Source organism: Antechinus flavipes, chromosome 4 (assembly GCF_016432865.1).
Source record: "Antechinus flavipes isolate AdamAnt ecotype Samford, QLD, Australia chromosome 4, AdamAnt_v2, whole genome shotgun sequence".
NCBI classification, from domain to species: domain Eukaryota; kingdom Metazoa; phylum Chordata; class Mammalia; order Dasyuromorphia; family Dasyuridae; genus Antechinus; species Antechinus flavipes.
Window position 1 is genome coordinate 472,586,630 of NC_067401.1, and position 12,927 is coordinate 472,599,556.

General features: G+C 59.7%; 1 protein-coding gene across 3 annotated transcripts in view; it reads left to right on the forward strand.

Moving 5' to 3' along the window:
- SSBP3 (single stranded DNA binding protein 3) overlaps positions 1–12,927 on the forward strand; it is a 120,290-nt gene that overhangs the window by 106,267 nt on the left and 1,096 nt on the right. For all 3 annotated transcript variants that reach the window (XM_051999623.1, XM_051999624.1, XM_051999625.1), the window contains 8 exons: positions 5,794–5,858; positions 6,353–6,401; positions 7,002–7,037; positions 7,469–7,523; positions 9,495–9,565; positions 11,194–11,272; positions 11,788–11,816; positions 12,763–12,864. In XM_051999623.1, the coding sequence (XP_051855583.1) occupies positions 5,794–5,858; positions 6,353–6,401; positions 7,002–7,037; positions 7,469–7,523; positions 9,495–9,565; positions 11,194–11,272; positions 11,788–11,816; positions 12,763–12,864 (486 nt within the window). The remainder of the gene's footprint in view (positions 1–5,793; positions 5,859–6,352; positions 6,402–7,001; positions 7,038–7,468; positions 7,524–9,494; positions 9,566–11,193; positions 11,273–11,787; positions 11,817–12,762; positions 12,865–12,927) is intronic.

The window sequence follows — 12,927 nt, forward strand, 5'->3', positions numbered from 1 at the left end:
ACTCATTCTTATAACTGACTAATTTAAGCATTAATGCTGATAGTCTCCTCACTCTGATCGTCCCCAACAATTATCACAGTGTGATTAGTTATCCCAGAAATTGGTCCGTATTCAGTCGGCCTTTGACAGAGCAGCACGCATTAAGCACCGTCCCGTGCCGGCCACTGACAAGATGGGAAGGAGTCGCTCCCGCTCTGCTCGGGACTCACGGCCAGAGACGAAGACCGAGAGCCAGCCCGGGGTCGGGGCCGGCAAACGGGAGAAGGGGAGGAAGGGGGAGCTCCGTCCTCCTCCCCACCAGGCCGGGCCCTTTGCAGAAGCCCGAGCTCCGCTCGCGGAATACGAAGGATGTCGGCCCGGGCTTAGCCCCCGAGCGGGAGCGCCCTTCGAGGCTTCCCCCGGCTGAGAAAGGGCAGCCCCCGGCCTCTGGGCTCGGGTCCTGGCTCCCCCGTTAGGCCAGGTGCTGCCCTCGCCCTGGGACTCAGCTTCTTCCTTGTAAAATGGCACCTTGGGACAAGAAGAGGGACTTCACTGTTTGTGTCCTAGACCCTCTAGCCCAGGGACCTTCTCGGAAGCATGGTTTGGAGTGAATGAGTATGTGAGTGTGTGTGTGTGAGTGTGTGTGAGTGTGTGAGTGTATGTGAGTGTGTGTGTGATTGTGTGTGTGAGTGTGTGTGTGTATGATTGTGGGTGTGGGTATGTGAGTGTGTGTGAGTGTGAGTGTGTGTGTGTGTGTGTGTGTGTATGATTGTGGGTGTGAGTGTGTGTGAGTGTGTGTGTGTGTGAGTGTGTGAGTGTGTGTGTATGATTGTGGGTGTGAGTGTGTGAGTGTGTGTGTGAGTGTGAGTGTGGGTGTGAGTGTGTGTGTGTGAGTGTGTGTGAGTGTGAGTGTATGTGAGTGTGAGTGTGTGTGTGAGTGTGTGTGTGTATGATTGTGGGTGTGTGAGTGTGTGTGAGTGTGAGTGTATGTGAGTGTGAGTGTGTGTGTGAGTGTGTGTGTGTATGATTGTGGGTGTGGGTATGTGAGTGTGAGTGTGTGTGTGTGAGTGTATGTGAGTGTGAGTTTGTGTGTGATTGTGTGAGTGTGTGTGTATGATTGTGGGTGTGTGAGTGTGTGTGTGTGTGTGTGAGTGTGTGTGTGAGTGTGAGTGTGTGTGTGTATGATTGTGGGTGTGTGAGTGTGTGTGTGTTTGTATGATTGTGGGTGTGTGAGTGTGTGAGTGTGTGTGTGTATGATTGTGGGTGTGGGTATGTGAGTGTGAGTGTGTGTGTGTGTGTGTATGTGAGTGTGAGTTTGTGTGTGATTGTGTGAGTGTGTGTGTGTATGATTGTGGGTGTGTGAGTGTGTGTGTGTGTGTGTGAGTGTGTGTGTGAGTGTGAGTGTGTGTGTGTATGATTGTGGGTGTGTGAGTGTGTGTGTGTTTGTATGATTGTGGGTGTGTGAGTGTGTGAGTGTGTGTGTGTATGATTGTGGGTGTGGGTATGTGAGTGTGAGTGTGTGTGTGTGTGTGTGTATGATTGTGGGTGTGAGTGTGTGAGTGTGTGTGTATGATTGTGGGTGTGTGAGTGTGAGTGTGTGTGTGTGTGTGATTGTGGGTGTGAGTGTGTGATTGTGGGTGTGAGTGTGTGTGTGGGTGTGTAAATACGGGGGATCACTCATCAAACCAGTGGTATTCAGATAGCACCTAAGAGTTTGCCACGGACCCTGGGGAAGAAGCACTGGTAGCCCCGGCCCCTCTGGCCTGGTGGCGGAGCGCAGGCTCAGGGTCTAGAGCTGGAAGGGACCAGAGCCTGGGTCTAGAGCTGGCAGGGACCCCAGAGCCCGGGCCTAGAGCTGGCAGGGACCCAGAATCCGGGTCTAGAGCTGGCAGGGACCCAGAATCCAGGTCTAGAGCTGGAAGGGACCAGAGCCTGGGTAGAGCTAGAAGGGACCAGAGCCTGGGTAGAGCTGGAAGGGACCAGAGCCCGGGTCTAGAGCTGGCAGGGACCCCAGAGCCCGGGCCTAGAGCTGGCAGGGACCCAGAATCCGGGTCTAGAGCTGGCAGGGACCCAGAATCCAGGTCTAGAGCCGACAGGGACCCCAGAGTCCGGGCCTAGAGCTGGCAGGGACCCAGAATCCGGGTCTAGAGCTGGAAGGGACCAGAGCCTGGGTCTAGAGCTGGCAGGGACCCCAGAGCCCGGGCCTAGAGCTGGCAGGGACCCAGAATCCGGGTCTAGAGCTGGCAGGGACCCAGAATCCAGGTCTAGAGCTGGAAGGGACCAGAGCCTGGGTAGAGCTAGAAGGGACCAGAGCCTGGGTAGAGCTGGAAGGGACCAGAGCCCGGGTCTAGAGCTGGCAGGGACCCCAGAGCCCGGGTCTAGAGCTGGCAGGGACCCCAGAGCCCGGGCCTAGAGCTGGCAGGGACCCAGAATCCGGGTCTAGAGCTGGAAGGGACCAGAGCCTGGGTCTAGAGCTGGCAGGGACCCCAGAGCCCGGGCCTAGAGCTGGCAGGGACCCAGAATCCGGGTCTAGAGCTGGCAGGGACCCAGAATCCAGGTCTAGAGCTGGAAGGGACCAGAGCCTGGGTCTAGAGCTGGCAGGGACCCCAGAGCCTGGGTCTAGAGCTGGCAGGGACCCCAGAATCTGGGTCTAGAGCTGGCAGGGACCCAGAATCCGAGTCTAGAGCTGGCAGGGACCCCAGAATCCGAGTCTAGAGCTGGCAGGGACCCCAGAGCCCGGGTCTAGAGCTGGCAGGGACCCCAGAGTCCGGGTCTAGAGCTGGCAGGGACCCAGAATCCGGGTCTAGAGCTGGCAGGGACCCAGAATCCGGGTCTAGAGCTGGCAGGGACCCAGAATCCGGGTCTAGAGCTGGAAGGGACCCCAGAATCTGGGTCTAGAGCTGGCAGGGACCCCAGAGTCCACGGCCCCCCTGTTCTCAGAGTAGAGCCTGAGGCCCCCAAGTGATGCCCTTCGCCCTCCCTGGCGACACAGCCCATAAGGAAGGGGACTTGCCTGCGTCTCGGGGCCTTGATGACCAGACCAGGGCTTGGCCCCTCTGGGTCCCCCCCGACACTGCAGCCTTCCTGCGTGCCGTGGGGCTGGGTCTCCCAGGCTGGCAGAGCGGGCGCCCCCCTGGCAAGGGGTCCCCCTCCCGGAGGAGGCCTCCCGGCCCGGGCCTTACTCGGACCCAAAATGAGGGCGCTTGGAGATTCAGACCTGGGCTGTGAAACCCGGGAGAGGCCGGATTCCCCCAGGCCTGGGCCGCCCGTCCGTGTCCCCAAAGTCCTTGGGGACCGCCAGGATGCCCCTCCCCCTACGTCCGGCCCAGACAGAGGGAAGAGGAAAAGTAACTTGGGACCCCGGTCTGCAGTGACAGGTCACTCATTCTCCCGTTCAATTTTGAGGAATTGGGGGGGGGGGGACAGAGAGGGGAAGGCCTGGCCTTGAAGTTCAGAGGTCGCATAGCACAGGCTCCAGGCCCAGATATGGGGGGGGGGGGGCCTTCACAGAGGAGAAAACAGAGGCACGGGGGAGGGTCACTGAGGCGCGATTTGAACTCGGCGCTTTCCGAGGCCTGGCCCTTTGGCTGTTGGTCAGCCGCTGACTCCCTGGCCCGAGAAGGGCCCCTGCCCGCAGGGAGCTCCCGGTCTAACGGGGCCAGCGGGGAAGCGCTTTGTGCCGATGATCCGGGGCTCAACGCGGGTGTTTGCTGCCGCCCAAGGCCTGTGGGTGTGCTCGGCCCAGCTCCCCTCCAGGGACTGGGGGGAGGGACCCCTCACCAGAAGCCCCCCTTTCCTCTGCTCAAAGACCCCGCCTGATCCGTGCCCAGCCCCATGGGGGGCCCTCGCTCCCTGGGAGGCTCCTCCTGATGCTGCGGTTCCGCCCTCTGGGGCCAGGCGGGAGCAGGCTGACCCCCGAGTCCCCGGAGGATGCTTGTCCCCTCTGACCCCGAGGAAGCCGGGCTCCGGAGCAGGCTCGCCCTTGGGACGGCTGCCGGCGCTGCCCTCCGGAAGACCCGAGTGCGAATGCCGCCGTTAGCAACCCTGTGATCCTGGTCCCGGGCCTCAGTTCCCCCTCCTTAAAAGAGGGATAACGATGGCTCTTCCTCCCCGAGTGAGAGAATGCTCGGAAAGTGCTGCAGAAATGCTTGTCCCAGTGCCTGGCATACAGCAAGCCTTTAATAAGTGCTTGTTGGTTATTGAGTATTGTCAACAATTGCTTGTTCATTCTCCTTGATTCTCCTGTTTTATGTGCATTCGCATCTGTTACTCATTCTTATAACTGACTAATTTAAGCATTAATGCTGATAGTCTCCTCACTCTGATCGTCCCCAACAATTATCACAGTGTGATTAGTTATCCCAGAAATTGGTCCGTATTCAGTCGGCCTTTGACAGAGCAGCACGCATTAAGCACCGTCCCGTGCCGGCCACTGACAAGATGGGAAGGAGTCGCTCCCGCTCTGCTCGGGACTCACGGCCAGAGACGAAGACCGAGAGCCAGCCCGGGGTCGGGGCCGGCAAACGGGAGAAGGGGAGGAAGGGGGAGCTCCGTCCTCCTCCCCACCAGGCCGGGCCCTTTGCAGAAGCCCGAGCTCCGCTCGCGGAATACGAAGGATGTCAGCCCGGGCTCAGCCCCCGAGCGGGAGCGCCCTTGGAGGCTTCCCCCGGCTGAGGAAGGGCAGCCACCGGCCTCTGGGCTCGGGTCCTGGCTCCCCCATTAGGCCAGGTGCTGCCCTCGCCCTGGGACTCAGCTTCTTCCTTGTAAAATGGCACCTTGGGACAAGAAGAGGGACTTCACTGTTTGTGTCCTAGACCCTCTAGCCCAGGGACCTTCTCGGAAGCATGGTTTGGAGTGAATGAGTATGTGAGTGTGTGTGTGTGAGTGTGTGTGAGTGTGTGAGTGTATGTGAGTGTGTGTGTGATTGTGTGTGTGAGTGTGTGTGTGTATGATTGTGGTGTGAGTGTGTGTGAGTGTGTGTGAGTGTGAGTGTGTGTGTGTGTGTGTGTGTGTATGATTGTGGGTGTGTGAGTGTGAGTGTGTGAGTGTGTGTGTATGATTGTGGGTGTGAGTGTGATTGTGGGTGTGAGTGTGAGTGTGGGTGTGTGAGTGTGAGTGTGTAAATACGTGGGATCACTCATCAAACCAGTGGTATTCAGATAGCACCTAAGAGTTTGCCACGGACCCTGGGGAAGAAGCACTGGTAGCCCCGGCCCCTCTGGCCTGGTGGCGGAGCGCAGGGCTCAGGGCTTCTGGCGCACCAGGGACAGCCGGCGGGGGTCACTGCGTCAGGGTGGGCCCATCTCAGAGACCGGGCGTCGCCATCAAAGGAGCCCGTTTCCGTGTCCGTGGGCCGCAGGGGCAGAGTTCGTGGGGCACGGGTCGCCCTGTTTTACTCCTCTGTGTGAGAGTGTTTATTGGGCTCGGAATTGTGGGAAAGGAGTCACTGGGAAGCGTCCGCCGCCTGGGCGGAAGCCGGCACACCTTTGTCTTTAGCGTTTGGGCCGCAGGGTGGGGGCCCGCAGGGGCGGAGCGTTGCACGTCCCCTCAGACTCTGCGGGGGTTGGTTTGTGAGACTCCTTTTCTGTCTGTGTCTTATAGTATAACTGAATGAATTAAAGGGGAGAGAAAAACAGCATTTATTAATCTCTTACTGTATACCGAAGCGCCCACCCTCTCAGAAGCCAAGTTTTTTCATGTAGACCCTGGGGAGCCCCTGAGTGACATTAACACCCCGTCTCCCCCCTGTCAGCAGTCAGGACTTGTCTCCCCTCCCTCACTTTGCTCTCCCACTGACCCTGGTTCTCTTTGCAGAATTACGGCAGCGGCATGAGACCTCCACCCAACTCCTTAGGCCCCGCCATGCCTGGGATAAACATGTGAGATACAGCCCAGGTGGGAGGGGGGCTGGAGGGGGGGCAGCCCCTGCATCCTCTCTGACCTCCTGGCCCCTTCCCTGGGGGAGCTGTCCATGGTCCTGCCTTCTGTCTCAATGGGGCACAGCCCAGTATTTGAGAGGCCGCCCCCCACTTTCCCTGGGCACCCGTCCTCCCCCAGGGCCAGCCCCTCTCCCCTTCCCTGTGGGAGCTGTCCGTGGTTCTGCATTGTCTCATTGGGGAACAGCGCAGAGTTTGAGAGGCCGTCCCCCACTTTCCCTGGGCACCCGTCCTCCCCCAGGGCCAGCCCCTCTCCCCTTCCCTGGGGGAGCTGTCCATGGTCCTGCCTTCTGTCTCAATGGGGCACAGCCCAGTATTTGAGAGGCCGTCCCCCACTTTCCCTGGGCATCCATCCTCCCCCAGGGCCAGCCCCTCTCCCCTTCCCCGCGGGAGCTGTCCACAGTCCTGCCTCATCCGGCTTCTCTTCTGGGTTTCAGGGGCCCCGGAGCTGGCAGGCCTTGGCCCAACCCAAACAGCGCTAATTCAGTAAGTCCTGGGGTCTGGCCGGTGGGGGCGGGGGATGGGAAGGGGCTTCCGGGGGAGTGGGGGGAGAAGTCCCCCTCTTGTTCTTCCTTCCTTGGAGATGAGGGGCGGGGCTTTCCTTAAGCCAGACACCCCCTCCCCCCCCCCAGCAGTCCAGCATGGCTCAGGGAGCCGGGGATGGGAATTCCCAGCTCCCCCCTTGACTGCACAACCAGAGCCAGCCAGGAGGGGACATTCATTCTTGAGGACTGTGCCAGGGTCCAAGGGAGGACCGGCCGGTGCTCCCTCATCATAGGGCCTTCCGGGGAGCCCGGCCCTGAATCTGTGGGTCTCCAAGGAGGATGGAGAAGGGCTTCTGAGGGAGAGGGGCCTGTTTCTGCAGCTTCTGCCTGTGGGGGCCCATGTCACACCTGGAAGGGGGCATGATCTTCTAAAGACCCCCTCCCCTAAATCATTGGCTTTCCAGGCCCGTTTCCTTCTCTACAACAAGGGAGGGTCCTCTGGGACCTCTGCGATCCCTGTCTCTAGATCCCCTTTGGGGAGGGTCCCTTCCTGAGGGCAGCCGCGGGGGCGCTGTTCTAACCCATCTCCTGTCTGTTGCAGATTCCGTATTCCTCCTCGTCACCTGGTACCTACGTGGTAAGTCCCTGGCTGAGGGATGGGCCCCCTCCTCCAGCCCCCGCCCGTACCATCCTCCTGGTACCTCTCTGGGCACTGACTCTGGGACCCTCTCAGCCACTTGGTGGCGGATGTCCCCACGGGGTCGGCTCTAAATGGGCCGGGGTCTCTGACTCGCCTAATCCGACTTCTCCATTTCAACAACAAAGCCAGCCTCGCTCCCCCATTCTAGCCCTTGAGACCCAGTTATGGTGCAGGAGGAGGCAGGTGTTTCCCTAAATGAGAGCAGGGCTCCGGCCTGGACATGGCCTCCCGCCGGCCGGGGCGCTCCCCAGACCCTTGGGCACACTGTGGGTGGATGCTCCGCTGAGGATTCAGGGGAGCCATCGTGCTGATGGCAACAGGCTCCCCCCCACCCCAGGCACTCACGGGTCCTTCTCTCTCCTCTCCAGGGGCCCCCTGGCGGCGGCGGCCCCCCAGGAACACCCATCATGCCCAGCCCTGCAGGTAATCACGGACAGTGCCCTGGGAGGGCGGGTGGGGACCGGGCACTGGAGGGGCTCAAGAGTGTGGGCAGGGGGTGAGTCAGGCCCACCCTCCTGGGGCCTTTTTTTGTAGGGAGAGTTTGGGCGGGGCGCTCCTGCAGGCGACTTTTCCAAAGAATGCCTTCCACTGTTAGTTTGGGGCGAAGTCAGGGAGGGCCAGGGGGAGGGGCTGCCAGACTCTGGGGAGCCCATGGGAGCCTCTGCTGGGCTCATGCTTTCCTCAGTGTTCCCAGCGGGCCTGAAGTCGGTTCTCCTTCCAGAGAGAGCTTGAACCAGGACCCATTCTGTCCCTGTCCTAGAACCCAGTGTCTGAGAGCAGGTCCTGGGGAGCCTGCAAATCTCCCATAGTGCTGGGGACCCGGAGACCACCCTTCGTGCTGGGGTCTCAGAGCCTTCCCATAGTGCTAGGGGCCCAGAGCCCTCCCTTAGTGCTGGGGGCTCAGAGCCTTCCCATAGTGCTGGGGGCCCAGAGCCCTCCCTTAGTGCTGGGGGCTCAGAGCCCTCCCTTAGTGCTAGAGTCTCAGAGCCCTCCCTTAGTGCTGGGGGCCCAGAGCCCTCCCTTAGTGCTGGGGTCTCAGAGCCTTTCCATAGTGCTGGGGGCCCAGAGCCCTCCCTTAGTGCTGGGGGCTCAGAGCCCTCCCATAGTGCTGGGGGCCCAGAGCCCTCCCTTAGTGCTGGGGGCTCAGAGCCTTCCCATAGTGCTGGGGGCTCAGAGCCTTTCCGTAGTGCTGGGGGCTCGGAGCCCTCCTTAGTGCCAGGGGCCCAGAACCCTCCCCCTCGTGCTCAGCCTTCCCATAATTCAGCACCAGGAGCTCAGAACCCTCCCATAGTTATGGGGGCCCGAAACCCTCCCCTCCTGTCTCCCCATTCCTTAGGCGTTGTGGGAGCCCCAGGCGACGGGGTCCTGACCCTTGGGGTGGGCTGGCAGAGGCCTTCCAGGCCCCTCGCTTCTAACCCAGGCGACCCAGACTCCTCATGCTTCCCCGGGCCTTGGGAGGTAGCGGAGGTAGAGGAACCGTAGCAGGCCCATGGGGGGCGTACGAGAGATAAGACAGCATTTGGAGGCTCCCCCGTTCCTGGGGCTGCCTCCTTTTGGGCAACCTCTCTGCTCCTACACGCCCTTGGCCCATTGTGCCCTCGTTAGACTGGACACTGCAGGGCAGGGCCACACTCGTGCCTTTCTGCCCCCAGACCCTTTGGGCACAGGGTGGGCACAAATGCCTGCTGACTGGGCATGGGGCTCGGGGCGGGGTCGCCCTGCCAGCCTCAGTTTCCCCGCTCTCCAGGGCTCCCAGTCCTTCCATTTCTAGAGCGATGTAGTCCTTTCACATCCTACCCAGGGACTTGGGCTGCTCCTTGGCTGGGGAGCCCCCCAGCAGGGGGCCCAGGGAGGGAAGGGAATGAGCCCTCAGCGGAGGCCGGAATCTCAGGGTGGCCGGTGCTGCTTGGGCCGAAAACTTTGGTGGGGTCCCAGTGGACATTTTAGTGCTAATTGGGAGGGAGCTCCCCAGTTGTGGGGGAGGGCCTCTATCCTTCTCCCTCCTCATCTCCCCCTTCTCCTTCTGTGTTCCCCCTCCCCCTCCTCTCCTTCCTTCTCTCCCCTCCCCCTCTCTTCTTGACATCTCCCTCCCTCCCTCCCCCCCCCCTCCCACTGCATCTCCAGGAGCTCTCCGACCTGCATCTCAGGCGTCCCCTGCCCCAGATGCCCCACCGAGGCCCGTGGGGGGTGGGGGGCCACGGGGCTGGGTTGGGCGATTCTCGCGGTCGAATTTCCTGTGATTAAAAACTTGGTGAATCTTCATTAAACACAAATTAGGCGGAAAACGGCCGCACTTGGGGGGAATTTTGGGTGATAAAATACAAAAGAACGAGTTCAAGTGGCGCGAGTTTGTTTTAATTAAGAACTGAATTAATCACGGCCCCTCTTCCGCAGACTCCACAAACTCCAGTGACAATATCTACACAATGATTAATCCCGTGCCGCCCGGAGGCAGCCGGTCCAATGTAAGTGCGCTCCCCCCGTCCACACGGCAGATACCGTAACAAATCATAATTAACTCCCGCGGCCGAGGGGAAAGCCGCTTAATTGATTTCAGCCGTTTGTTACCGGAGAGGCTTGAAAACAAACCATCCAAGATGGGGGAGCTCCCGGGCCTCCTGGTGCCCGCTTCGGAGGCCGCGGGGCGGCCTCTTCCCCCTAGCCTGGGGAGCCCGAAAACTCGGTGGAATTGGGATTAGCAGGTGGATTGTGGCAGGGGAGGGCTTGGAGTTGGGGAGGCCCGAGTGGGAGTCCTCCCTTAAACAGTCAGGGAGGCCCAAGTGGGAGTCCTCTCTTAGTCAAGGAGGCTCAAGTGAAAATCCTCCCTGGGAGTTGGGGAGGCCTCAGTGGGAGTCCTCCCTTAAACAATTAGAGAGGCCCAAGTGAGGGTCTTTATCAGGAGTCAAGGAGGTCTGAGTGAGAGTCCTTCCTTAGACAGTCAAGGAGGCTCTAGTGGGAGTCCTCCCTTAGTCAAGGAGGCTCAAGTGAGAGTCCTCCCTGAAAGTCGGGGAGGCCTAATCCTCCTTCAGAGACTTTACCGGGGCCTCAGGCATCCTCATGTCTAAAGCGAGCAGGTCCTGGCCAGCTCTAGGTCTGGCCTTCTGGGGGGCAGAAGTCTGCCGGGGCCAGAAGGGCTTGGGGAAGGGGCAAAGGGGAGACCCTCCGTGCAGAGAGGCCAGAGGAGGACAGGGATATTGGAGGTGAGGAGGGAGCAGGATCTGGGAAGACTTCACTGAGGAGGCAGCACCTGAGCTGAGGTTGAGGGAGAGGCTTTCCATCTGCCCTTTGTGACGCTAGAATGGTGTTCCTTCTTGCCTCGTGGTTTCTCCACCCACAATATTAAGCTCCTACTGTGTGCAGAGCACTGCACTGAGCACTCCCTGGTGTTCTCACTTCTGGTCCTCACCACAGCCCTGAGTGTTACAATTATTCCCATTTGACAGATGAGGAAACTGAGGCTATTAGCAGTGAAGGGACACTTCTCAGGGTCAGGCAGCATTCAAACCCAGGGCTCTTCTGCTCCTTAGACTTTCCAAAAGTCTCATGGGAAGTGGACCAGAGCTCACTGAAGAGAGCAGGACAGGGGAGGAGGGTCGCTGGCCTGAGTTCAAGTCCTCCCTGAAATCTTGGGAGTTACCAGATTCTGGGCCTCCTCCTGAACAAGGGGCTGACAAGAGCCCCCAATTAGACACTTGGGGTCCCCCAGGGGCATGGCCAAGCTGACCTGTCACCTGGATGGGAAGGGGGGGGTCAGCAGCATCTTTGTCAGAGCCAGCCGTGTTGTGGAGGGGTCGGAGGTCAGGAGTTCTGGGGGGACCCCAAGCTCAGCATAGGGCTAACAGGTGTGCGGAAGGGGCAGGGCCGGAGTCAGACCCCACTCCCTCCTCCCTGGAGGGGCTGGGCTGCCGAGGAACCCTAGTGTGAGCCGGCAGGGAAGGCTCGGGGGCCTTCTTGGGGGTTCCCAGAATTCCCCAGTGCCCCCTTACCTAAAACTGAGGCTTGCCTCCAAATCCTCTTATTCTGGGCAGGGCCCCGGGCCCCGAGGGGCCGGTGAGTGCCCCCTTCTCACACGCTTCCCCTGCTCTGTTCTCAGTTCCCCATGGGCCCCGGCTCGGATGGCCCCATGGGAGGCATGGGCGGCATGGAGCCCCATCACATGAATGGATCCTTAGGTAAGTAGAGGCAGCTCGGTGGGGGTCCGCAGGGGAGGGCCCCGGAGTGCTCTGGCTGCACTTATAGGGGTATGTTTGCTTAGAGAATAATGGGGGGCCAGAGGCCAGCCTTCGCAGCTTTTTCCCACCCTCTCTATTATTGTTATTGTTATTTTTTGGAGAGGCAGTTGGGGCTAAGTGACTTGCTCAGGGTCACACAGCAAAACAGAGACCATTCTGGTGGGAAAACCCGATGCAGACTTGGCCCTAACTCATCTGGCTTCCAGATAGGGCCCTCAGTCACTGGTGGGGAATGGGGGAACTGGGGGTCCTGGGTGTACCCCCCTTCCTGCCCACAGTTAATTCAGCTGCAAAATACAAGGTGGGGGGTCTGGGGATGGGATATTAATAGTCTGTTCCAAGGCCTCTCCTCCTCTGACCTTCCCTGTTCCCAGCCCCCTCCCCTCTGGGCCTACCATTCTGGGTGGACAGGCTGAGGGCAGTAATGGTGTCATGAGTTTCTTTTTCCATTTCAGGGTCAGGTGACATAGATGGACTTCCAAAAGTGAGTAGGCATTCTGGGGCACTGGGGGCCTGGTGGGCAGTTGGGGCTCCCTGGAGACTCTCCCCCTTTCCCTCCCCTCTCCTTTCCCCTTCCCTTCTATTTCCCCTTCCCCTTCCCTTCCCTTCCCTTCTATTTCCCCTTCCCCTTCCCTTCCCTTCCCTTCTATTTTCCCTTCCCCTTCCCTTCCCTTCTATTTCCCCTTCCCCTTCTCTTCTATTTCCCCTTCCCCTTCCCTTCTATTTCCCCTTCCCCTTCCCCTTCCCTTCTATTTCCCCTTCCCCTTCCCTTCTATTTCCCCTTCCCCTTCCCTTCTATTTCCCTTCCCCTTCCCCTTCCCCTTCCCTTCTATTTCCCCTTCCCCTTCCCCTTCCCCTTCCCCTTCCCCTTCCCCTTCCCTTCTATTTCCCCTTCCCCTTCCCCTTCCCTTCTATTTCCCCTTCCCCTCCCTTCTATTTCCCCTTCCCCTTCCCCTTCCCTTCTATTTCCCCTTCCCCTTCCCTTCTATTTCCCTTTCCCCTTCCCCTTCCCCTTCCCCTTCCCTTCTATTTCCCCTTCCCCTTCCATTCCCTTCCCCTTCCCCTTCCCCTTCCCTTCTATTTCCCCTTCCCCTTCCCTTCTATTTCTCCTTCCCCTTCCCCTTCCTCTTCCCTTCTATTTCCCCTTCCCCTTCCCTTCCCTTCTATTTCCCCTTCCCCTTCCCTTCCCCTTCCCTTCTATTTCCCCTTCCCCTTCCCTTCCCCTTCTCTTCTATTTCCCCTTCCCCTTCCCTTCCATCTCCCCTGGGTCCCAGGTCGGTCCGTTTACCTCCAGCCCCTGGCTGGTTTCTCTGGTTAAGCAGGCGCTGCCAGGTCCCATGGAACGCCCCCCAGGAGTAGGGGGGCAGGGAGGACCTGTTGGGCCCATAATCACTTTCTTTTCCCTCTTTTTTTCCTTCTTGCTCTCCCAGAATTCCCCAAACAACATAAGTGGCATTAGTAACCCCCCCGGCACTCCCAGAGATGATGGCGAATTAGGAGGAAACTTCCTCCACTCCTTCCAAAATGACAATGTAAGTGCCCCCCAGCCCTGGGAGCCCCTGTGGGTGCAGAGCCCGGCCCCAGCCCGCGGCCTG